Source organism: Mercurialis annua, linkage group LG5 (genome assembly GCF_937616625.2).
Source record: "Mercurialis annua linkage group LG5, ddMerAnnu1.2, whole genome shotgun sequence".
Taxonomy (NCBI): domain Eukaryota; kingdom Viridiplantae; phylum Streptophyta; class Magnoliopsida; order Malpighiales; family Euphorbiaceae; genus Mercurialis; species Mercurialis annua.
The window spans coordinates 5,661,097-5,686,178 of NC_065574.1; the positions used below are offsets into that span (position 1 = coordinate 5,661,097).

At 31.1% G+C, this 25,082-nt stretch overlaps 4 protein-coding genes and 1 pseudogene across 5 annotated transcripts; 3 read left to right on the forward strand and 2 right to left on the reverse strand.

Annotated features, from left to right (window-relative positions):
* The first annotated feature begins 754 nt into the window (after positions 1-754).
* On the forward strand, positions 755-2,977 carry LOC126682174 (peptidyl-prolyl cis-trans isomerase CYP22). Its single transcript, XM_050377768.2, has 6 exons — positions 755-1,012; positions 1,100-1,187; positions 1,350-1,442; positions 1,826-1,858; positions 2,284-2,340; positions 2,627-2,977. Exons 1-6 carry the CDS (start codon positions 816-818, stop codon positions 2,735-2,737), a joined length of 579 nt encoding a protein of 192 aa, XP_050233725.1. The 5' UTR covers positions 755-815; the 3' UTR covers positions 2,738-2,977.
* Positions 2,978-3,277: 300 nt separating this feature from the next.
* LOC126682175 (NADH dehydrogenase [ubiquinone] 1 alpha subcomplex subunit 6) lies at positions 3,278-5,172 on the forward strand. The gene is made up of 2 exons (XM_050377769.2): positions 3,278-3,590; positions 4,775-5,172. The coding sequence occupies exons 1-2, from the start codon at positions 3,378-3,380 to the stop codon at positions 4,958-4,960; spliced, it is 399 nt and encodes a 132-aa protein (XP_050233726.1). The 5' UTR covers positions 3,278-3,377; the 3' UTR covers positions 4,961-5,172.
* A 1,070-nt stretch (positions 5,173-6,242) lies between these two features.
* Positions 6,243-13,106, reverse strand: LOC126682319 (transcription factor TGA6-like). Of its 2 annotated transcripts, none has more exons than XM_050377962.2 (12): positions 12,851-13,106; positions 11,407-11,552; positions 10,821-10,924; positions 10,069-10,145; positions 9,780-9,977; positions 9,475-9,549; positions 9,336-9,395; positions 8,197-8,274; positions 8,041-8,092; positions 7,609-7,880; positions 6,942-7,190; positions 6,243-6,709 (listed from the first exon to the last, which is right to left on the reverse strand). In XM_050377962.2, the coding sequence occupies exons 2-12, from the start codon at positions 11,484-11,486 to the stop codon at positions 6,563-6,565; spliced, it is 1,392 nt and encodes a 463-aa protein (XP_050233919.1). In that variant the 5' UTR covers positions 11,487-11,552; positions 12,851-13,106; the 3' UTR covers positions 6,243-6,562. The 2 variants fall into 2 exon arrangements, with proteins under 2 accessions (XP_050233919.1, XP_050233918.1); XM_050377961.2 differs by having other exon boundaries at positions 10,069-10,154; positions 12,851-13,105.
* Positions 13,107-14,037: 931 nt separating this feature from the next.
* LOC126679784 (uncharacterized) lies at positions 14,038-14,960 on the forward strand (annotated as a pseudogene).
* A 452-nt stretch (positions 14,961-15,412) lies between these two features.
* On the reverse strand, positions 15,413-18,087 carry LOC126679785 (uncharacterized). The gene is made up of 6 exons (XM_050374765.2): positions 17,612-18,087; positions 17,468-17,536; positions 17,290-17,390; positions 16,998-17,090; positions 15,888-16,024; positions 15,413-15,810 (listed from the first exon to the last, which is right to left on the reverse strand). The coding sequence occupies exons 1-6, from the start codon at positions 17,654-17,656 to the stop codon at positions 15,701-15,703; spliced, it is 555 nt and encodes a 184-aa protein (XP_050230722.1). The 5' UTR covers positions 17,657-18,087; the 3' UTR covers positions 15,413-15,700.
* Positions 18,088-25,082: the final 6,995 nt, after the last annotated feature.

Here is a 25,082-nt window from a genome sequence, read left to right on the forward strand (position 1 = left end):
TTTTGTTTCTGGCACATCTCTTCACAATGCAAAACAAGCACATTGACAAATATTCAGCATGAATTTATGACAATTGGATGTGTATCATTTCAATTGGATGTATAGGTCATGTTTATTTTAAAATTAAACGGTGAAATGTCATATTTTTTTAAAGAAGTAACCATTAAAATAAAATGTGAATCATTCATTTGCAGTTGGGGAAAAAAATTCATAAAAAAAATGTAGATTACAGCATGATTGGGCTGAACATGAGTCCCATGAAAACCCTGAATTTAGCTTCAGATAGTCCATATTTATGCAGGTTAAACTGAATTTTGAATGTGTTTTTTTATAAAATTGAACAAATTTTATGTAGATTTAAAATATTTAAAATCAAATTGTTTTTTAATTTGATTAGGATTTTGGAAAAGTTGTAAAACAACCTAAAATCAGTAGGAAATTCAACTACTTTTTACACCTAAAATATTTTTGCTCTATATCTGAAAATATTCACTTTGTATTTCTGTATCATACATGTATTGAACTTTGAAGTAAAATATGGATATGCTTTATATTTTTTAGTAGGTAAAAATGAAAGCGCAAAATGTGAAAAAATATTTATCTTTTAAATATTTCTTTTTACTTAAAGCGTATTTTCAGAAATTAAAATTTTCTTTAATTATTTTGTGGGTTTCTATAGATTTTTCTAAATTTAAATAAATTGAAAAATCAAAGAAAAATATTATAATGTTAAATGAAATTTATCGGTCCGAAATGGTTTAAAAGAAAAAAAAATAGAAGCAAGCGAAGCAGCAGCAACTAGCAAACAGTGAGTGATGGCTTCAGCAGGAGGCAACGCAGGTTCAGGGAACGTAGAGTGGCACGTAAGACCACCAAACCCTAAAAACCCAGTTGTTTTCTTCGACACTACGATCGGCACCATTCCCGCCGGTCGCATCAAAATGGAACTCTTTGCCGATATTGCCCCTAAAACCGCCGAAAATTTCAGGCAGTTCTGCACTGGAGAATACAGGTAATAAAGAACACTGTATAATTTTTATTGGGGTGATGATTTTGGTTTAATTGTTTTTTAATTGATTCTTTAAGAAAATTATTACAGGAAAGCTGGATTGCCGGTTGGTTACAAGGGGTGCCAGTTTCATAGAGTGATTAAAGATTTTATGGTTCAAGCTGGTGATTTTGTTAAGGTCAGTATGCTATACTCGATTCTTCGTTTAATTTAGTTATGGCTTATTCTTAGTGATATATAATTATTATTTTTATATTTTATAGCATTAATTGTGAAAAGTTATAGGTTGATGATATAATATGCTTTGTTTTGAATTGTTTTCGTTGGTTTGGTTTTGTAGGGTGATGGTAGTGGATGCATTTCGGTATATGGACATAAATTTGATGACGAAAACTTCATTGCCAAACACACCGGTCCTGGTTTACTCTCAATGGTATGCTTCCTTTCTTTTCTTCTTCTGTTATACTATCTATGTCGTGTCTGTTTTCATGATTTTATCCCTGATATTTGTTGTTTGGCTTTTTTTGATTGTTAGAAACACTAATTTGTTAGTTTTAAATTGTAAACGAAGGGCAATTTTTTTGTGCGTGTTTCAGTGTAATAGACTATTCAAATTCAAGGCAGTCCTTTCTGAAAATTTCTTAAAGATTTTGAGGACATTCTTAATTTGTTAAAAGTTCTATTGATGTCCAATGAGAAACCCTGTTCCTTAAAGATTGATGGAGTGTTGGTCAACCTAAAGATTGACCGTCTTGATTTTGATGCTACTGCCCTGTCCCATGCTCACTAAAGGCACATCTTTTTGCTTCTTTGCAGGCTAATAGCGGACCAAATACTAATGGATCTCAGGTACTTTCTATATCTCTCACGCACGCTGAGTCATGCATGCGCACTTGTAGCTTAATTTTTTTTTTTTAAAAGGCCTGCATGCACACTTTGATGTTCACCGGGATCCAGAAACCCTACGTTCTCTGCCAGAGGTTTAATGATGCCAAATAATTCTTTGCTATAAACTCTGCTTAGTTGCACCTATCTGACAAAGGTGCATAGTTTTTCCTCCTTACTACAGCAGGCAGTAGATACAATTATCACTCATCGGAAGTTTAAATGCTGATTCTTGATATAATTATGCCACATTGTTTAATCCTTATCCCCTTATGAGTAACGATTGCCTAAATTTTTACTAGCTGAATAATGTTTCTTGGCACATGCTTCTACTAATAATGCAGTGAAATTCTTAATATTAAGTTGACTTTATCTTCCATTTCCTGCAGTTCTTTATCACTTGTGCAAAATGCGACTGGCTGGACAACAAGCATGTTGTCTTCGGGGTATGTTCTTCAACTTCTGTATAACAGTAATAACAGCTCATTACCTTTCTTTACTTGTCTAATATAGCTCATACTCCTTGAGCTGAGATAGATTATCTTCCAAATACCCAATAGCCATGTTAAATTAGCCGAGCTTAAACGAGCTTGTTAACCAGCAACAAACTGATAAAATGGTTCAGATTTTTCAGCGGAGGAGTGGATGGATGGTTGAATTTGCAGATGTGTCTATTCTTTTCCTACCTCCTGCTATGCGTTGATTGATTTTTCTTGTTTTCTTTTTTGCCAGAGGGTGCTTGGAGATGGTCTTTTGGTGGTTAGGAAAATCGAGAATGTGGCCACCGGACCCAACAACCGACCTAAACTGGCATGTACAATTGCTGAATGCGGGGAAATGTAGAAACTCCTTTCAAGAACACAACTGTTTACCGAAGCCCCTTTTTGATGAACATCTCTTAATCAGCTGACTTCGTCTTATACTGTTCCCCTATTTGTAGTTGGGAAATATTGGACTCGGATTGTTGCGAGGAATCCAGCAGTTCGATTATTATGTCATTGTGGAGATTGCTATGCTGTATGATTAGCAGCTTGTAACATGTTAAGATTATTTTAACCAAATGCATAAGAATTTGAATGACAATCTCTCGCAGCAATAATCATCTTTGGTTCCCATAATTATCAATCTTTATTGATTTAACAATACCCTCTTTCTATGATTGTAAGTGTCTGGAAAAGGCAGTTTAAGAACAAAATATGAAGTGGATTAATTATTCTATGGGTTAAATTAACAATTATATGTTTTTTTTTTTAAAACTAAAGGAAAATAGAAAATGAAGATATCTAAAACGAAGTCGTATTGAAAAACAAATTAGTAATATACAAAAAGGTTCACGAAACGGCACCGTTTCAGAGCATCCCGAGTACAGCTTTAGCAAAACTTGATAATTTATTTTTCAAAACGCCATTGCTCTGCTTTCTTCTTCTTCTCCTTCTCCTTCATCATCTTGCTAGATTCTCCACACAAAAACAAAAACAACGACATGTCGTTCATGGCAACAGCGGCGAAGGTGCCGCCAAATTCGGCAAGCCTAGCGGAAGCAAGAGGAAAAGTGTTTGATTTCTTCAGAAGCGCTTGCCGAGCAATCCCATCAATAATGGATATCTATAATTTACAAGACGTCGTCACTAAGCCTCAGATCCGATCCACCATCGCTTCTGAGATCCGAAAACACTCTAATTTATCCAATCCCAAGGTCCTTATACATTCTTCCCTTCTGTTTTTCGTTTTTTTAGTTAATTCATCTGACTCGATTATTGTACATTTACTTATTAGAAAGTTAATTAAAATTTAGGTTTTTTGATGATTATTGGGTGTTGTTTAAGTAATTTTATTTTATATGTATGTTTGAAGTACCCAATTGTATTGTTTTGGTTGGATTAGAGTGAGTGATCAATGATCATGACTTAAATCCCCATTTTTTGACAAAGGATTAGGTTAAATGTGTTTTTTAGAACTTTTTTGTGTTGCCCAAGAACATAGCTTGGTGAGTTAAAACCAGTGATAACTGTCAGAACACAAACAATTTCATTTTTCCTGAGGTTTCTAAACCTTTATCTCGTTAGGCGTGAGCTGAGCTGATGGTAAACAAAAGCTATAATTCTTAGGTTTCTTATACAAATTCTAGTTAAATGGTATAAGAAAACCAGTGTGAAATTGGTAACCACAACTTTCTTTTGTCAGATGAGCAGCAACTCTTAGCGTTGTTGAATCATATTGTTGCGGCAAATGAACACTTCAAGTCACAGTTGGTGGCAGTATCGAACAAAAGAAATATGATTCCATCTTTTTCTCGAAGAAATATATTTCTAACTTATTTTTTATGCCTTCATGATATTATTTTGCTTTAACATTAGAACTAGTAATGTTAGTCTTCTCTAGTTCAAGTGTTTCATTCATAAACATATTAGCTTTTGTGATTCATGCAATGCCCAACTCCATTTTCTGTTCATACCAATCCTTTTGAAATGTATATAAGTTCGATAACATGTGCATCTCTCTTGGAGTGAACTTTATGCATTGCTACGAAACCATCACTCAAATGGATTTCAATTTGCTGTGCAAACTTCCATTTTGCTTCAATAAACTATCTGAGGCTGAAGTCTGCTTGATGCTCATCCCAAATCGAATGGAAACTGGGAGCAGCTTTAGTTGAATTTCTGTTCGATTGGAGCAAAATAAGTATTTTCAAATTCCGTTGTAAGCTCAGCATATAAAGGATTTTTTTTTCCTTTTTTGAATTCCTAGCAAAGGGGAAGTAAATGCTTTTGTATGTAGGCATCTTATTGATGCATTTCAGTATCCTAATTGAGATTTGACCAGATACAATGATATGAAAACTTGTTTTTTTATCTTGCTAACTGTTAGTAAAACTTCCAGGTGATTGATATGCTCATTTTTAAAGGAACGGAAGAGCTGAACAACATCTTGGAGCATGCAAAGCAGCGCCATCATCTTATCGGCCAATATGTAGTGGGTCAGCATGGACTTACGCAGGATGTGGACACCAAGGATCAAGGAATGTCGGAGTTCCTCAAGAACTTTTACAAGAGCAACTACTTCTAAACTTTAATGTTGTGGATGTGCCTTTCTCTCTCTTTCCCATTTGGGTATGGATTTCTAGAATAATAATAAACTTTGCTTTCATGAATCTCCTCGTGGATAAATTACTTTTGTAGCTACGGTTCAGTAACTGAAACCATGTTTATTATTATTACCTTTGTGAATTCTTATTAGATTTAATGAATTAAAATTGTATCTTTCAATTTTAGTGGAAATCTTGAGCATCTTGTTTTCTTATACAAGATATCTCGTCCCTGTTGCATGAACTACCCTTATGTAAATCAAACACTAGGGCCATATCTATTTTGCGGAATCGAATACTTATGGAATAATCAAACATGGCCTTATTAGGCAATGAGGGGATAAATGGAGGGTAATTTGTTATGGGATCATTGTACTTTTCTTGTATTTCATTCTGATTACCGCATTTTATCTTGTTTCATTTTAGTGATTAAATAATAATTTTACTTCAACAATGATTTTTATGTTACCAGAGGGGGAAAAAACGAGTTGATTTTTAGTTAAATATGTGTATACATAAAATATAGGCCTAATCACTCAAAAAACCCTCACCTTTAAACTTTTTTTCAATTCCACCCCGACGTTGAAAATTTGTCAATTTTACCCACTTTTGAATTTTCCGTTTTCAATTGTACCCCAATATTTTAATTTTTGTTAATTTTTTTACTTAAATGATGAAATCATTCAATTAATTAAGTCTAAACATGAAATTAAATTCTTTTTTATTCAAAAAAGTACAAATAAGTCCTTTATTTTTAAAAACTAACTAAAAACCATAATCAAATTAACACTAATTTAAATTCTTAATTAATTTAACTAAATTTAAATAAATTTTTAAGATATACAATCAATATATGCGAGACATGGAGAATGTTTTAAACAAATTTCCAAACGCAAAAGACGTTAATTTAATTTTTCAGGGTACAATTGAAACACAATAATGCAAAATAGGGTAAAATTGACAAATTTTCAACGTCAGGGTATGATTGAAAAGGGGCTAAAAGGTCGGGGGTTTTTAAGACATTAGGCCTAAAATATAAGGTATAATTTGACATAAATAATGAAAAATTTAAAATTGATTGCCATATGCATAATAATGTGATACAAAATTACTTAAAACATCCCGATGTCGTTAAAATTATAGTCCAATAACCAAATTGAAATGAATTAAATATGATTGGCAATTTGAAATAGGTGCAAGGTACATTAATCCGATGAACGGAATTGAAAAATTGAAAAAGAGCAATGAGCAGATAATCAGAGATTTGATATAACAAATGAACAACTCTTTATTTCTTTTGTGTCTCAAACCTCAAATTCATTGCAAAATGTTTAGTTACAAGCACAGCCAAATTCCTATTACACAATGGAAAGGATATAAATAATTGACATTGATACATATGTTTTTGAAGTAGTCAGATTCTCTGGCTGTGAGATGACTAAAGATGACTAATACAGACTAGTTCTCATGATACATTAAACTACAACACAAGCAATGTAGAAGAAAAATTACATCTTTTAAACACTAGAAACCATTTACCATTGGTGGATCTGAATACGGCTCAAACTTTTCTACTGCAAACTTCACTCTCTTGGTCGTGCAAGCCAAAGCGAACTAAGAGCACGTAATCTTGAGAAGTAATCGTGTATGGCAAGGAGTGCACGAGCCGATTGGCGGGTTGTCAATATTCGGTGCATCTGTTGTAGAGTCTGCTGCCGTAAATTATCAGCCTGAAATTCAAAATCCATCAACAGAAAACAGTTTGAGACATAATAGTTGGCAACAAGGGGACAAAGACGAGACCAAGAAAAAGGACATGTCAAAAGGTATGTGGAATTGCCGCACACAAAAATTGTGCATAATTCTAGCATATCCATTACACTCAGCCGGTAAGATCTTAAAGCTGTCTCATGCTACTCCAAATTACGGAAAAATGTATAAAGACGGAATTAAACCAATTACCTGACGAATGAAACCTTCTAGGGTCCCTAGCTTTCCCATGGCCATAGCCATCTGACCCATGTAATTTGCCACATTTCCAGATGAACCTGATGAACCGAGAGATCCACTAGATAATGTCTCGGCCAGAGACTGCTGTAACGCCTCCATTCCTTGAGATAAAGCATCTTCCGCTTGTTGGGAAGATTGCTGTAAATTACCAAGACCCACCAACTGCTGCTCAGTTAAAGGCTCCAATTGGTTCACAAGAAGCTGCAATGCATCCATCAAATTTCAAGTTTGTTGATTACTTCATCCCATTAAGAATTCCATCACTCAAAAGGGGAAAAAAACGAAATCCATCATGTGTAAAGCTAAACTGCTATAACAGACCAAGGCATCACTTAATAAAATCAAATCATCCAAATAAAAGACATTACATATCAATTATACCATCAAATAGTAAATATAATTCTCCTTCTATACTTGGCCATTTTCCCTTACCACATAATACATAAAGGGGTTGTAATGTAGAATGAGTTTTATGGCCAGAGCCGTTTTAAATTGCATTTTGCTTTAAATTATGCATAAGATCTCAGCACAGTCATCTCATATTTGCGCCCAACCCAGCATCCCCCCATTAGAACTGACCCTAATTTCTGAAAACCGTTTAAAGAAGCAAGAAAGTCACCTTGAGGAGCTCAGATGACCGGAAGCCTCCAAGCCACAAAAAACATCTCTCAGCTGGTGTCTTCCACATGCCAGAAAGCAAATGGAAAACATCGGCCTTGGCAGCATTGGTCTTTAGCCTAAAAATTTCATCATAATGAGCCATTACACCATCAATGATAATGCGAAGTTCAGCGTCACCTGCATGTGAATTGACAGCTGATCTAAGTTCATTAACTTGTCGATTTTGCTCTTCTAGCCACCGGGCATATTCCACATCAAATGCCATGGCCCCTGCAAAACATATGCAGCAGAAACAATTACATGTCAGATGCTATGACTTGCATCAAAAGCAATAAAGTTTTAGAGCTGATAATGGCATATTAAGTTCAAGCTAGCTTTGAATAATTAAAAAATACAGAAACATAAAGGCACAAAAAATAACAGGTGTTACCATTTCCACTCATTGAATGAGCTTGGTCTCCTGAGCTTGATATGAAGATTCCCTAATCAGAAAAGAAACAAGAAATAAGAAAGTAAGAGCTATGGATCTTAAAAGGTAAAACAAATATGATAAAGAAAAACTTGATTGTATTTCACAAAATGTAACCTGCTGTCGTGCTCGCTGAAGCTCCTGTTCTAGTTGGGTCAGCTTCAAGCGACTACTCTCCAGCTGCTGGACATAGGCCTGTAAGTAGAACAAGGATACATGCAACTCAATAGAGGATTTAAAAGACTTGAAAATCTAGTCATGATCACCTTCAGCATATCAAACATGAAAATAAGCATGTCCAAATTAATGGGCAACAAGATCAAATAGAGGAAACTACAGACTTTATGATGGTATTGACTAGAATCTCACTAGAATTGTCAACATTAGAATATCGAAGTGCAAAATTTCTTGCTTGTATGCCCATTTTCTTGCTTGTATCGTATGGCATGAGGCATTTCACAGAGATAATGCATTGGCAGCACGCAACAACTGCCATTAGAATCAACAGCTTAAAGCAGAAGAACTTCCCCCAAGAGGAAAACATATTGGAAGAGGTAATTCTTCCTACGAATAAGTGGAAAACCCTTTAAATGTTCATAAGCCCCTTCATTGCAAACAACCAAGCGGCTACATAAAACATATACTATTAGGGTGGCAAACAAAAAGATTACTAGTATTAAGCTCCAAAAAGGGATTCACAGCTAGAGATAGTTGTCTATATTTCGTAAGATGACAAACACAAATTTATGATCTCTCTATGTGAGCAAGCATCCCAGATTGTTCAGATAAACAAAAACTTCAAATCTTGAATGTTTATTACTCCCGACAACTGGGAGATAACCATGCAGTCAAATTCAATTAACTTTCAACAGGAAATTCAGTTGAATAATTTCATAATTAACTTCATTTATTTGGAAAACTTTCATATGCCAAAATATTATTACAGCATAAGAATCGGAGAAAATAAAATTATTGAGTTAAATTCCGCAATTTTTGGGTTTCTACTCGCACTAAAATAGTAATGGAAAATATCACCAAATTTGGCTTGAATCAAGCCACACCACGGTCCCTTAAGGGCTAATCCTGGCCCGCATCACCTTTGCTTTGGTCTATAAGTTCTACAAATGTATTGCAAATTCACAACAGGACAAACTAGCAGATTTAATGTATGCGAGCAATATTCACTGTACTAACAAAAGACTGAACCGTGAACAGGAAAAAATAGTAAAGCATAAAGGAAGGTTATGGAAACATACTTTCTTTCTTAACCGGCTTTTCCTGGCAGCTTCTCTATTTTGGGCAAGTCTACGAAGAGTCTAAAGAATTGCATAAACATCATCAAATGCAGCTGGAAATAATAATACAATTTTAACAAAAAAATTATGTTGCATTTACCTTCTGATCCATTTTATCCTTTGATCTATCACTGGAATCAGAAGCTGCAACAACAATAGATTGACCTCTGTCAAACTGCAATGGTGGAGCATTAAACTGTTAAATTCTCAGCAGTTTAATTCATGAAATCCATTTTATACAGGATGCAACTGCTCTAACAGTACCCAAAAAGAGGCAGTATTGGAAACCAAAATCATAGAGCAAGTGATTACTAAATAACTTGATAACTGATATAACAAAGAAAATCCATTAAAAAATCAGATTTTAGCAGGGAAGGGAAAAAGAAAAAGGGAAAGAAACAGCACCCTCTGATTTTTATCATCTGTGTCCCCATCTGTTGACACATCCGTCCTCGGACTGCCATCAGCCATGTTGGACTCTTCCCAATTCTCGGTATTACCACTAGATAAAGCAACAATGTTCAATTGTTGACTCTTTTCTAATGGCAGTCGCTGAGACTCCAATTGGCTAGGAGATGGATTAATGTTAAAGTTGGTAGGAAACTGTTTTATCAAGAGAGGGGTACGAGAAAAGAATGTCAGTAAAAGCAACTAAAACATACAAAATTGCATAAAATGGACAACAGAATTTCACCTTATCAAAAGAACTGATACGGAGGGGAGCAGAAGAGACCGCTTGGCTACTTACTTTGGCTGAATTGAACACTGTATCTGCAATTCCTTATGATTGGACATAAATTGTAAAAGTAATTTTAGTACTGTATCATAATTTGTGACACCTACGTCACAGCCAACTTTTCACTCAATGCTGCATGTAAACTTCTAAAAATAGCCAAGAAACCTGTTTCAAATTCATGATCAAGTATAGGTTTCAAAGCGTTCTATGTTACTTCCTCGTTTACCCTCTTATATATAAAATTTTTCTACCCATACACTCAACATAATGGCAGTGAGAGATATAAATTATAATTATATAGATAACTGATAAAACAGAGGATAACCTTGAAGTGAAGGTGTATATTGCAGAGTGTGAACCTAAGCCTAGTTCCACATATTTCATACTTTAATATTTATTTTATTTTTTGTTACAAACCCATGGCAAATAAAATTCTTCACCAAATAACACCGATGATGAGATCAGACACTTATTATGACAATGTTCCAAATAGCTAGCTACTAGCATATCAAGTATCAATTATTGGCAAAAACAACTAAAGGATTATTCTGAACAAAAATCAATTCATTTTTAACGCTTCAAATAAAAATAGAAACCAAACAAGTAGAAGTAGATGCATTTCAGTTCATTATCTATCGGATGATAGATTGCTAAGAAATAAACAATGGTGGTACAAACTTTTCTAAAGTTGGATTTGTCAATATACTTACTTGTGCTCAGATCAACTGCATCGTCTAATCGCAATGCAACAGATTGATCAAATCCCACAAAATCAGAAACTCGATATGAATGGATTGTGCTCCCCTCTATGCCACTAAAAACCACAATTTATCAAGAGATAATTCACAACAATGCATAACAAGCTGACTACAGAAATTGAGTTAAAAAAGAAAAGCCAACAGTAACTCAAGTAGACATCGTATCATAATACATTTTATCTTAATGCTGTCCATCTGAGCATATCTTGGCCCTGATTTTCAGTTCCACTCAATATTTAGAGTTCATAATTACTATATCAGAATTAATTAAAACCAGCATGTTAGAATAACACTATTAATTTCAATTATTTAAGCAACTAAAAGGCATTCCTAACTTTATTATTGTCCAGCCAATGGCATTAAGAGAATAGATTCATTCAATATGTTAAACCCAAACATATCATCCTATGCATGCAAGGCAGGCAGAGGCAGAGGCTACAAAAATAGGAGAAAGAGAACTAGAACTTGATGGAATACACTGGGAAAAATACAAATTCAAATTGAAAAGACACTACTATACGTTAAATCGAGAACCTACAGTGCATTTGAAATGGGTAATTCAAAGCTCGGCATCCCGTTGGCTTCCTTCTCATCTTCCGCACCCAGTCTACTGCCCATACATCAGTATCATCCTCACCTTAGTCCACTTCAAACAAATTAGTTAAAACCCTGGACTTACCCAACCTGCAAGAAGAGTCACTCTCTTGCTTCAGTATAAGACCACCAAAGATGCGGAAAGAAAATACTCTCTCCGTCCCAATCTAATTGACAATATTCTCTTTACACATTATTTAAGAAACCTTCATTAAGAAATGTACACTTTTACTCTTATATCCTCAAATTACATTAGATGCATTACATCTCCCTAAAAATATTTCTAATAAAAAATATTAATTGCAAAGGATAGAAAAGGAAAAATAAGATAAAAATTGTTCTATAAATGTAAACTATCAATTAGAATGAAACACTCGAAAAGGAAATTATTCTCAAATAGCAAGAGACAGATATATGAAACTGAAACAAGAACTTTGCTAAAACAAGACATCAATAAAACAGTTTTTATTCCTAGAAGAGACCAAAAAGAATCAAAACTGAAGCCTAGTCGACTACAAGTGTCAAAGTATTTCTTGCAAGTCAACATAAAGTATAGTAAATAATTTATTTTCTCATAAAACTTCTTGCACTGACCAACTTGAACATTTGTTTGAACCTGATGAACTGCAAATTGAGTCAAACGAAATGCCCTGCCTAGGTCTATGAAGCCAATTAAATATCCCCGAATCAAACTTCATAACACGACCCAAAAGGAAAAGGAAAATTTCTATCGAATTCCATTACTGAAAACAAATTGACAGTGTCTAGTTCAGGCTGTAGCTGTCATTCAGCAAACTAACACATTCCGAAGGCAAAACCAAAGAGAACCGTCTAAGAACAAAAACCCTAACTACAATGGCTTTCAACATGAAATTCAAATTTGGGTATAATGTTCTCTAGACTTTGGCACCCATCTAGCATGCCGCCGGGCCAGATGCAAAACTCAGACAGGACATAGAAATTCCAAAATAGAAGCAAAACCACCAATTCAGCAGGACTATGAATTTTGAATTACCCAATTCCACAGAAAAAACAGCAAGATTAGGGATTCAATGCTATACTGAAAAGAAACAGACCAGCTCTACAATATCTAAAACCAATTAAAAACCCTTAGTAAAACAGTGCATATACTTCACAGTGAATCTTCACCAACCCTATGCTACCCAAAACTTCAAACTAAAAGATAAAACACTCCAAAACCCTAAATTCCAAAACTTTAATCCCCCACTTAAAACATCAAAACCTTAATCTAAACACAAAAAAAACAGTACCCAAATACCAAAACCAGCTCAAAACAACAAATTCCAAATCAAATTTCTCTTATTTCCACTAAAGCACCAAACTTAATTATAATGAAGTAATTATCCAACTCATAAAACCAAACTTACCAGGCAAATTCTTCAGTTGACTGATTGTTCAAAAGATGATGATATAAAGCTTTAATCTTTATAAGCAAGTAAAAGTTTTTTTTGGATTAGAAAAAGAGTGAGCTAAAAAGATTTAGTACTTCATTCCAATCTCTAGACGTCTGCTTCTATGGAAATCTTCCACTTTCCAAGAACTAATGATTTTTTTTTCCTCTAAAAACAAAGAACTAATGATTTTTTAATCAATTTAATTTTTTTATTTAACAGTGTTTTTAAGTGCTTTGACATTAATTGTGTTATTGCTAATTTTATTTTGTTTTGTCAGAAATGCTGACACTGTTTATTACCGAAGACAGAGGTTTGATTCTCTGTGGTCTAGGTCTAGACAAGATTAAGGTCCGATATTTACTGTGGTTCTGCCACGTGTCAGATCAAGTGGTGTTTGAGGAATCACTGTAATAATTTTTGGTAAAAGCCTGAATTATTACGACTTATGGCGACTGGGTGGCTAGTGTACTAACTAACAAATCATAGGTGTAAAAAATCAATTGAAATTCCATTCTGAATCTTTTTATTCCCCATAAATAAATGGCCAAAAATTCGAGTTAGTGTTTCTTTATTATAATAAAAAAAACTAATTAAGGATTCTTTAATTTAAATATATTTACTATAATTTATTAATATTACATTTACTATTTATGCTAAACTATAGTTTCTGAAAGTACTATTTTTCATATATTGACTTTTTAAGACTAATTATATATAAAATGACCATTTTTTTAGTAAACTGCACTATTATCACGACGTCTAAAATTGTCAATTTTATTTACCATCTTTTAATTTATTTGCAATTATATCATTGTTTGAAAATTTATCAATTTGTAGCTGATGTGGCGACCGAAGGTTAGACACAGCACGGCAAATCAAATATCACAGGTAATTGTTACAATATCAAAAAAAATTAATCGCCTAACAAAATGAAAGTGGTGAATTTTGAATAGTGATATGGAAAAAGAAAAGACGATTAATAATTTTTAAAGATCATGATACACTTACAATTATAGAAAAGATGGTGATTTTATATATAATTGTTCTTTTTTATAAGTTTGAATAATATATTTTTATGCGAATATAAAAGAACAATAAATAGTTAGAGAGTGAAAAGTCCTTTAATTGATTTTTAAAATTATAATAAAATTATACTTCTCTCTATTATTATATTCCCTTCAATTCATCACAAAATCAAGATTCCCCGTCTTCAGTTCAAACTTTAAAAATTCATAATCAAATTCCTTCTAATTCAATCTCAATTTATAGAAGTTTTACAAAAATGGAGAGAATCAGAAGAGCTTCACATGGTACACCGACAATCCTAGTAAATTGAATGAAGAGCTTGAAGGATGGCTTTCCACTGCTGCCTTGGAGAAATCTCCTGATGTTCGAGGTGTTATTGCTCCCCGTGCAGGTTACTCATATTCAGGTCATGCTACAGGAAAATTTGGAAGTCATTAAAGAACTGAAATCTACAGGAAAATTTGAGTGGATGAAGCTGAACATAGCATGGAAATGCATTTGCCATATCTTGCTAAAGTTTTTGGAGGGCATCAGGTTAAAGTTGTATCGTATTGGTTAATGCTGAGGCTATGTATGGAAAGTTGTTAGCAAAATTTGTCGATGATCCAACTAATATCTTTTCCGTCTCATAAGATTTCTGTCGCTGGGGTTCTCGGTTCAATTACGTGGACCATGACAGGAAACATGGACTTATACACAAGTCTATCAATAACTGAAACAGGGGAACCAGATGCATTTAAACAGTATTTGCAGGAATATGGCAATACTATTTGTGGACGTCGTCCAATTAGTGTTTTCCTACATATGTTGAGGCATTGCACGACTAACATAAAGATAAAGTTCCTTCGCTACGAGCAGTCAAGCCAATGCAAAACAACAAGGTACAGCAGTGTGAGCTATGCATCTGCAGCAGCGAAAAAGGCGGATGCTTGAAGGCTGAAGCTGTATTTATTATTCGAATAAGGTTCGTGTTAATCGAATACAGTTCACAATTTGAACTTCTTTGAATTGAATATCTATTGTTTTAACCCAAAAAAAAACTATAATATTTATATGTTTTAAATTATTAGAAAATTAATTATAACTTTATTAGTTTTTGAAACTGAATGTATACATATATTGCTATATAGAAAAATAAAATTTATTCGATATTTGTGTTAATATTTTTACAGAACTAAATTGCATTCCTGTTACTCAAGCAAACATGAAACTTGAATTACTACCAAATGCCGAAATAGGGTAAATTTGAGGATTATCAACATGAAGGTTCAATTGAGCTTACCCATGCCCATTGTATTAAGAGAATATGATAGGACTAAATTGAAAAATGGCTTTAAGCATCTGTTAACTGCCACTGCTGCTTACATTTCCTTCAACAAACATTTTTTAGTAATATTCCTTCAAGAAACTTGAATATATTAAAACAGAAGACAAACAGAACAAAATTTGGGACCATGCTAAAAAAAATTAAAAATAAATAAAGTTTCAGGCAAGAGCAACTAAACAGTGTGAAGTATAAATAACCTGTGCTTCGATTTCTTAAATAGAGAACGTATAAAGTATTGGCTGCAAGTTTTAAAAATTAAAACTCTAAACAACATAATTAAACTAGATATTGATACTGTAACTATTGAAGAGAACAGTCAAGAAATGGTTATGCAGAATCATGCGGAGAGCGCCACCAATCGTGGATTGTCCCATTATTACATATGTATGTGCATAAACATCTTATGCAACCTGACGGACAACTTTACCAGCAGTATGAGAGTTCGAATTTACCAGGTCACAGATAGCTCACTACTCAGCTGGTTTTCTTTTTCTACCAAGAATTGAAGCTCTCTGCATTCTAGGCCCACCAATTCTCCATTTCTTAAAAGCTGCCATGGAGGATTGAGCTGCCTCGTATACTGTAAATACATAAACGCTATATCAGCATTACAAGAAAAAATGAAGATAAACAGTTGAACAAGACGATGAATCTTACAATTGATTTCTTCCTTTGTTAAAATTCCGAAGAACTTGGAAGCTGCTGCAAATGCTGTAGTGTGTGCCTTAAATAGGACCTCCTTGTACCGGATTTTAAATGTATATGAGAGCAACAAACCAATTGTTTTATCACACCTGTGCATAGTGATTAACAAATGGGTAAAAACCTCAGTCTGTGAATCAATTTTATTGGCTAAAGAACCAAAAGGGATAATTAAAATTACAAATTATCTCCATGGTTGAGAATTGATAGAGTACTGTGGTTTTGCCATAAAAAGGAAGCAATTGATTTATTCATCACTGCATTTAATACAGCCACAGCAAAATTGGCATACTATTCAGTTGTAGGAATGTTGCTGAAAGTGAGTGCCAAAAGATATACACAAGTCCATAGGTTTTAGTCTATGACAACAAAAATACTCTGCAAAATATTGGTAATAAAAATGTATTTCATATCAGTTGCGCTATTAGGTGATGTTTTCCAAATAAAAAATAAGAGGAAGACAGTGACACTCCAACATATGATCTCCATATGAATAAAAGATTCAAACACAGGGTTAAAATGTTTGTTTCACATTTTATTTGAGTAGCTCCAACAATGCATCTATCTACTGAAAGAACCCAGACAAGTGACTTTATAGTATTTGTTTTAGAACTTCAATATACTTAGGTCTTAAGAGAATTCAAAACCTAGTTGTAATTTAAAAGAACAGAAAGAAGAAATTTTAAGCCAGTAATTGCCATGTTTGAAGCCAATGCTTTGCACAGTGACCGCAATTAATCAGCTAAAGAATCAATCAAGTTTCTAGTAAACTAACATTCTCTATTCGTGGCAGGCAAAATGTTTTGATTGATTTACAAATATTTCTAGTTGGCGAGAAAGTAATATCCTAATGTTATTGTGCACGAGAAATTCTTAAAACTACTTTTCAAAATTATTGATCTTCCAATAAAATTCGAGATGGGATACTGGGTACACCAAAATGCTAAAAATGTAGCTCATTAGTGTTTTGTCATGCAGTCCAGTTTAAGGACCCAAAAGACCATAGTACAGATTAATTTGAATGAACCAACAGGTCCAACACAAAGGCATGGGGAAGAAACTTACAATGGTGCTAGCTTGCATCCAAATTCATAGAAGTACGGACAACGAGATTTAAGATCCACACAAGCAGCATCAGCCTGGATTTCCAGTCTTGTTCTGGTAGTAAAACAAACCCCATATAAGAAAAATACAACACACAATAATCGAGCTTCAAATGGCAGCACAAACAAGCCATTCTCCGTCCTTGTACATACAAGACATTCAAGCATCAAAACACAACTTAATAAGAACTTATACACGCAAATTTAACACAATTCGCTGCATAAATACTAAATTACAAACCGAAAACCATTACGTTTGATTGAAACAAGCAGGAACACCCATCGAAACAGCCTGCCTCAAGTGTAATTCGCGAGCAAGCCAAAAAGGTAGCTCGGATTTTGAGCCTTGTTCAACCTAAAAGACCACAATTTATCAGCACAAAACATTCACTCTACTTTACAATCTCGCAAAAAATCTCTCTAATAACTTACATATCCTCTTTCAGTACTCTCGTCTATTCGCACTCCATTTATCGGCTTGTGAAATACAACTGGAACATACTGCAAAAACAAGATAAAATAAATAATTAAACAAAAACGAGTACAATTTGGAAAACTAAAATTACAGTAATTCACCTCTTCCTCAGCAAGAATATCATCAATATCATAGTAATTAGCCATTAATTCATCAAGCTTGAGAGAAATCCACAAACGAACAAACGGCAGGTCGTTTTCTTTACAGAGTGTTAGGGTTAGGGATTTGCAGTGCAAATCTGAAGTTAAATAAACAAATCAAACACACGGATCCAATCTCCGATTTCACAAGAAGAGACGAGAGTTTTATTAATTTTTACTTTTTGGCTTAGGGATTCTGAAGAAAAAAATCAAGAATTGGAATGCGAAAATAGTTGCATATATGTTTGGAGGATTTTTTTGCTAAGATGTGTTTGGATCTAAGGTGTGTCTTTTTCTTTGATTTTCTCGAGAAAATGCTGGTGAAAATGATTTTAGCTCGAGTTCAAAAAGGAGGGAAACTCAAAAATTGTTCAAATTTGGGGACGGTTTGCCTTGGAGCCTGCATTTTTTTTTTGTGTGAGTTTGGGTTTATCTCGTCCACATTAAAATATTTTTTAAATTAAACCACATGAATTATGATTTAAAGTAAACTAGACTGACGCCTTAAAATATCCGACTTTTAACCGTTTTTGATTCTATCCTGATAATGAAAACTGGTCAATTTTATTCTATTTTATATTTTCGTATTTTTATTATACTCTGAAATATTAAATTGACGTCTTTTTCATTTAGAAAAAATCCAAAAGCATTCTCCATGTATCACATAATAATTGTATGTGTTTAAAATTCATTTAAATTTAGTTAAATTAATTAATAATTTAAATTAGTTTTAATTTAATTATGGTTTTTAGTTGATTTTTAAAAATGAAAATTAATTTATACTTTCTTAAATGAAAATTAATTTACTTTTATTTTTAGGCTTACATAATTAAATGGTTTCATTATTTAAATAAAAAAGAATGACAGATATTGAAAAATAGGGTACAGTTAAAATGATAAAATGCAAAATAAGATAAAACTTATCAGTTTTCAACATCGGTGTAGGATAAAAATGGGCTAAAAGGTCGGAACTTTTTAAGATATTAAGCCTTTAAACTATTAATCAAGTTAGTTTTGTTAAATAGACCGAATCTACCACGTCATACGTAAATTAAACTAATCATATTATAACATTTTATTAAAATAATAGCGAAATTGTTGACATTTACTATAATTTTGCCATCATTTTAATTTGATGAGGTGTCACGATATGATTGGTTAGTTTACGTATGACATGTTAGACTCGGTCTATTTAAAAAAAATAAGTTAAATTAATTAAAAATTTATTTTATTCAGTTAGTATAAAAATAAATTGTTGTAATAAATAAAGTAATATACAAAATAATCTAGTTTGATTGCATACTTGGCTCTAAATATGTTTATGACTTAAATGGAATTTAATAAAAATGAAAACTAAATGCTCAAAACTGAGTGTTTAATTTAATTGATAAATGACTACTAACAACAACAACAAAATTATGGTGCTCTATCTCGCTCTTGTAGCACAATGTTAATAGCCACATGTATTTTGGTAAAAGGTTTATGTTAGAATATCACTCTCTCTCTTTCTAATATATAAAAAAAATTAATCATCTAATTTTTGTTGGTGACATGCGTTGAGTACCGGTTTATAACCAGAAATCGTTGTTTCGCTCTTTTGTGCATATTTTGTATTTTTCCGAATAAATTGAACAGTTATGGATATTTAATGTGGTTTTCGAATGTTTTTATTATTATTAATTTGGTTTGTATGTATTTTTTGCGGATTCGATCATCGTTTTGGGCAATCACCTGCTCCAATTTTTTATGAATCTTGTTTTGTAAAAATTTCTTAATTTTTTCAAAAAATTTATGTTGGTTCCTGCTTGTTTTACTGCAAATTTATCATTGGTTTTGCGACGTTTCAGCTTCAGCGCAGTTATTTAATTCACTTTAAAAGGTTTGTAAAGCATACCTGCAATCAAATCGCTTATGATTATAACACAAGCCACTTTTTACCATATCTACAAATTTATCCTTCGTCTTGTATTGTAATTGTTTCTGTTTCCGAGTTATTACAATAATATACATGTTGATCTAAAAACATTGTTCAAAATTCAGTGTTTAGTGTCCAATTTTATGTTCTTTTAGAGTATTTTGAGCATAAACCGGTATTTGATTAATTGGTTAGTTTTGATTATTCATGAAAATAAAAGGATAATATTTTACTTTAATTTTTTTGGTTTTAAATAATATTTTTTTGTTAAATTAAATATGAATTTTTAATACTTTTACTAGCAAAGAAATTAGGGGCTCATTAAGATCATATTTGTGCGATTGAGATGCAATTCAAGTTTTTTTTTGTTCATTTTGATATATTTTTTAAGAATAAATGATCAAATCACTCCTCAATTTGACACAAAATATCAAAAAAAAAAAACAATTTGGAGATTTTTGAGTTAAACAAACCCGCAACTATATCGAAATGCATTAAAAAAACTCTTCCCCACTATCAGCCTCGCAAGTGAGTTACACTCTTCATACAAAAATGAATTTTTTTTAAAAAAACCTTTAGTATTTTATTTATATTTTAAATTAATTTTTAAAATTTAATTATGTCTTTATAATTTTATTTTATCTTTTAAATAAAACTTTAGAGATGTTTTTTCTTTTTCTTTTCCTTCTTCCAGATCCTCTATTTTCTCCCTTTTGTCCTTCCTTTATGGATTTATCTGGCTGGTGCATCGTTTCATTAACAAAACCTTGGACTCAGTCATTGAAAACAGATCGTTTTTAATGTGTGACTGAAAATGATCTATTCTCAGCCACACTTAAATTATGATGGCCGGTTGGCGGGACAGTTTCTGGTGGTAGATATAGTGTTCGACGCTAGATTGGTTGTCTGGCGGTGAAAGATAGCCAGATTTTTCTTACGTTTAATTCGTTTTAATTAATATCAAATAAAATTTTAATTATGTTTAATTATAATTAAATTAGGGCTAGTTAGGTTTAAAATTTATAATTTAGTTAGTCCCACTCTTTTTTTTGTGTGTCAGATGGACCTTTTTGATACGAAAACGCAAATTGCGGGTTTTTTGATACGAAAATACAAGTTGTACTTAAAAGCTTCTATTTTTTTTATATTTCATGCTAAATTGAGGGGGTGAATTGATCCTTTGCTCTTTTTTTTAATACACCTTTTCTTCGTTCACTTAATTTTCACTCAATTTTTAAATACATTAGAATCTCATAATAATTGAATTTTACTTTTTTATTTACATACGATTCGATCCAGCTATACACAGTAAGATTTCTAGAACAACATATCGAATAATTATATCAAAAATCTTTCCTGGTTGAATAAATCTATTATTTTTGAGTATATAAATTTGAAGAAGTAATCCTTCAACGAATAATAAATAAAATATATGTCAGAAAGACTAAGTACATATTATGGTCAATATATTCTCGAAGGTCAACAATATTGATGATGTAATTGGATAAAAAACTACGACGTCGTTCTTAACGTCAGCAAGTACGGAAAGATAATCCAACGGCTATTATACTTTCAATGTGTATACTCTATTACCCCACACAAAAATCTTTAAACTTAGTGGTGGCAAAAAAAATAAGACTTAATTATTTTAAAACCACCCACCTTAAATTTTTTTTTCGTTTATATCCTGATTTAGGAAAAAATTCATTTATACCCTGACGTGTGTGTTTATGTTTCACCTCTACCCGAAACACTAAATTAACCTTTTTTCATTTAAAAAAAAAATTAAAATAGTCATTCATTTAGAGAAAATTTCATTTCTAACTAAACTCTAATTAGCTTAGGTTAAAAATGAAGAACTATTTTAAACTTTTTTCTTAATGAAAAGAGGTTAATTTAGTGCATCGGGTAGAGGTGAAACATAAATACATACGTCAGGGTATAAATGAATTTTTTTCTAGGTCAGAGTATAAACGAAAAAAAAATTAAGGTAAGTGGTTTTTAAGTAATTAAGCCAAAAAATAAACACAAAGTAATAGACATTGGTTAGTTGAATTGATTCAACCAAAAATTAATAATTTATCTAGCTTAAAAGTAATTAAGAATAAAAAACTTCGATTAAACAAGAATTATATTTAACTTATTTTAATTTATATTAATCAAAAATTAAATCGATTAAATTGGTAAAATAAAGAATTTTATTGCTAAAAATTAGAAAATACATAATCGTTATAGATTGGTTGAACCAGTGGGTTGAACTGATCCAGTTGACGCTCACTCATTTAATTATTTTTTTATAAATATAACAATGAATGAGACATTGACAAGTTGTTACATAAAAATTTAATAAACTTTTGATAAAAGGACAAAAAATGTCAATTTTCTTAGCATTTTTCTCTATCTGTAGGGACTATAACTTTAATATTTTGTTATGTTATGTTTGTGTTTCATCTTCTAGATGGATTTGAAATGCTAATATAAACCAATCCTTTGATACATATAAGTTCTAGGTGATTTTGACAATTTCATGTTATTTCACATTTAATTAAGTTCTTGACGAGCACGTAATAATAAATATATATTCAATTTTTATTTTAATGAGTCGGATTATTGAATTATAATTAAAGCATAAGTACTTCAAACTGTTTAACTATAAATTTAAATACAACTAAATTTTTTTATATTTTTTTTTAATTTTTCAATTTTATTATAATTATGTCCCAGTTGTATAATGATACACTTAAATTCTATCTCAACAAGTCTGAATACATATCGGATGTGTAAAAAAAAAAACTCACTGTTCATTACCCTTATACCATGTCAATAATTTTGTCGCACAAACAAAAATTATGATACAATTGAATTTTCTAAAACAAGTAAGATAAATTTATAAAAAAAAATTATAATTGATAATAAATATAAATATTTAAACTAAACAGTCTTTTGGCCTTCTTGTTTAGTATTTAAGAATTAATTATTAGGAGGGACAGATTTACCAGTTTGACCATGAGTCAAAGTTCAGCTCGGTTCAATTTTTTTAATTTTCGATTGTTTCAGTTCAACCTTATAACATTGTAAAAATTACATTTATTAACCATATAACTTATTTGATTCTTTATTTATTAGTTATAGTGTGATGTATTTGTTAAATTTTTAAGTTATTTGCTAGTTAGAATTTTATATATGTGTTTAACTGTCACTTTTATAAACTTATTCTATAATAATATATACTTATATATAGGACCTATTAATTATATTTTTCTTTCTATCAATGCACATCTACACTTTTTTTTTTCGATTTGATCGCTCGATGAGTGCGTGAATGACATACACGCTGACTTGAAAATACATGTCAGAATTTGATCCCTAACAATTTTTTATTGAACATCTAACTTTTTATATATTATCTATTCAAAATTTGAAAAAAAAAATCAATATGCCCCTCAAATTTACACTAAAGAGCAATGTCTTTTATGTAATTAATTTGAAAATTCATTTAATATCATTAAAATAGTGTAATTTTTTTATAAACATCTAAAAAGACAAATTTTGTTTGTCATTGTTGAAATGGATTTTTTTTTACATGGACAAAAAGTGATAACATGAAATTACTTGATTAGTTTTAGATTTTTTATTTATTTATGTATAAACTATTGTCTTACTAATTTCTATTATCGTCAACAAATTCCAAAAATGTTATCAAAGTTTGAAACAAGTTTGGTAAAAAAATCCATATCAGCGTGCACCGATTCAATTTCTATTTTTCTATGCCAGACATAATATAATTAAAATTTAAGTAATCATATTTTTAAGAGGTTTCAAAGGCAAAATAAAAGTTAGCTGTGTGACAAAAAATAGTTGATTAGGCATGTTATAGATCAAAATAGTCTAATTTATGAGTTAAATTATGTATTTTTTTCAACGATTCAAAACGTTTATATCACGTGTTAAGCCACACTGGACATAAAAAATATCAAAAGTTAAATAATTATATTATTCTGAGAGATTAAATTGGCAAAATATAAAAGTTTACATGTGCGATATGAACAAAATAAAGTTATCGAGTATTATAGAATAGTATAATATAGTATAGTTTTGGGGTTAAGAGTATTTTTATTGCATATACTATAATTTGTCCTATTTTTAGCATAAAATATAACAAAATGCTAAATATAGCATGGATTTCAATTTTCTATTCCAATACACACTGCTATATTAAATGACAAACTTATAATTTTATATTGATTTTTATTTTACATATAATGAATATTAAATATTAATTAATATTTTTATTTAATATTTAAATCTCATTAATAATTACTAATTAAATATTATAATATATATTTAATAAAACAATTATTTTTAAATTTAAATATATATAGTAAAAAAATTCAAAAACAATTACAAAATATAAATGATTTTGACTTTTTTTATAAAATATGCTATTAATTAATTATTTTAAAATATTATTTTTAATAATAATAATTTATTTATTCTTAAAAAAAATTATTATAACAAATAAAATTACTATTTATGGTACCTTTTTAATTAATTTAAATAAATAGAAAAATTTCTCATGTGCTAAATTTTATGTCAAATTTAGCACTAAATTTAACATATGCTAAATTTAGCACAGGATATAGCATAGCAATGGAGATGTGTTTTTTATTTTAAATATTAAATTTAACATTGTGAGACTAGTTTAGCATAGGAGTGGAGATGCTTTAAGTAATTCTTTAAACATATTATACAACAAACTGATATTTTAAGCATTATGTTGCTTAGACAAGTACCAATCTTCTGATCTTCCCAATAATTTTAAAAAACTTAAATTTTATAAGTTAGATTGACAAGACCTATTAAATTTTGTTTGAAACTAGACCTATTGAATTTAGTTACATAGAATTGATTGATTTGGTGGCATTAAAAATATACTTACATGGCTTAGATAGATGAAAATTATTAATCTGATTCTCTCTTTCATGAGTGCACGCATACTGCTATATATCCACACTAATATTATAAAACAATAAAAAGTTACAAAATGTGTTTTATATATATTTCACTTTCACGACAGCTATAATTAGTCATATCACACATAGTTTCCTAATTTAACGCAATATTTTTAAAAAAAATACTATGATTATAGTCATAGATAAACTTTGTTTTTTTTTTCTTTGTTTTGATTATGAAATGTACCAATTATATAGATGATCTAATAATATGATATGACCTTAAAATATTGAACATGTCACTTAATTAATCAACAAGCTAACCAATCCTTAATAGCCATGTACTTGATCAAACTTGTAGTCAAAAGCTTTCATGTATAAAAACCTACAAATTTCCAAGTCACATGCGACTGCGCACGTGCTTTTACCCATTTCTCTTCTTGTTACAATGAACTTAGAAATTCAGTATTTTTGCCCTAATCCTAAAAACCACGTATTACAAATTAGTTATCCCCCTAATTCTAGGTAATTTACAATTTTATATGATTGTCTATCAAAAGTTTGC

Excerpts from the sequence above, each read along its gene's own strand:
- LOC126682174 (XM_050377768.2), top strand. The coding sequence starts at position 816 with ATGGCTTCAGCAGGAGGCAACGCAGGTTCAGGGAACGTAGAGTGGCAC. Across the intron at positions 1,443-1,825 it reads GTCCTGGTTTACTCTCAATG|GCTAATAGCGGACCAAATAC; the intron begins GTATGCTTCCTT and ends GCTTCTTTGCAG. Across the intron at positions 1,859-2,283 it reads CAAATACTAATGGATCTCAG|TTCTTTATCACTTGTGCAAA; the intron begins GTACTTTCTATA and ends CATTTCCTGCAG.
- LOC126682175 (XM_050377769.2), top strand. The coding sequence starts at position 3,378 with ATGTCGTTCATGGCAACAGCGGCGAAGGTGCCGCCAAATTCGGCAAGC. Across the intron at positions 3,591-4,774 it reads CTAATTTATCCAATCCCAAG|GTGATTGATATGCTCATTTT; the intron begins GTCCTTATACAT and ends TAAAACTTCCAG.
- LOC126682319 (XM_050377961.2), bottom strand. The coding sequence starts at position 11,486 with ATGGGCAGTAGACTGGGTGCGGAAGATGAGAAGGAAGCCAACGGGATG. Across the intron at positions 8,093-8,196 it reads TTCAGCGAGCACGACAGCAG|GGAATCTTCATATCAAGCTC; the intron begins GTTACATTTTGT and ends TTTTCTGATTAG. Across the intron at positions 7,191-7,608 it reads GGTCATCTGAGCTCCTCAAG|CTTCTTGTGAACCAATTGGA; the intron begins GTGACTTTCTTG and ends GATGCATTGCAG.
- LOC126679785 (XM_050374765.2), bottom strand. The coding sequence starts at position 17,656 with ATGGCTAATTACTATGATATTGATGATATTCTTGCTGAGGAAGAG. Across the intron at positions 17,391-17,467 it reads AGAGTACTGAAAGAGGATAT|GTTGAACAAGGCTCAAAATC; the intron begins GTAAGTTATTAG and ends GTGGTCTTTTAG. Across the intron at positions 16,025-16,997 it reads GGATGCAAGCTAGCACCATT|GTGTGATAAAACAATTGGTT; the intron begins GTAAGTTTCTTC and ends CACTATGCACAG.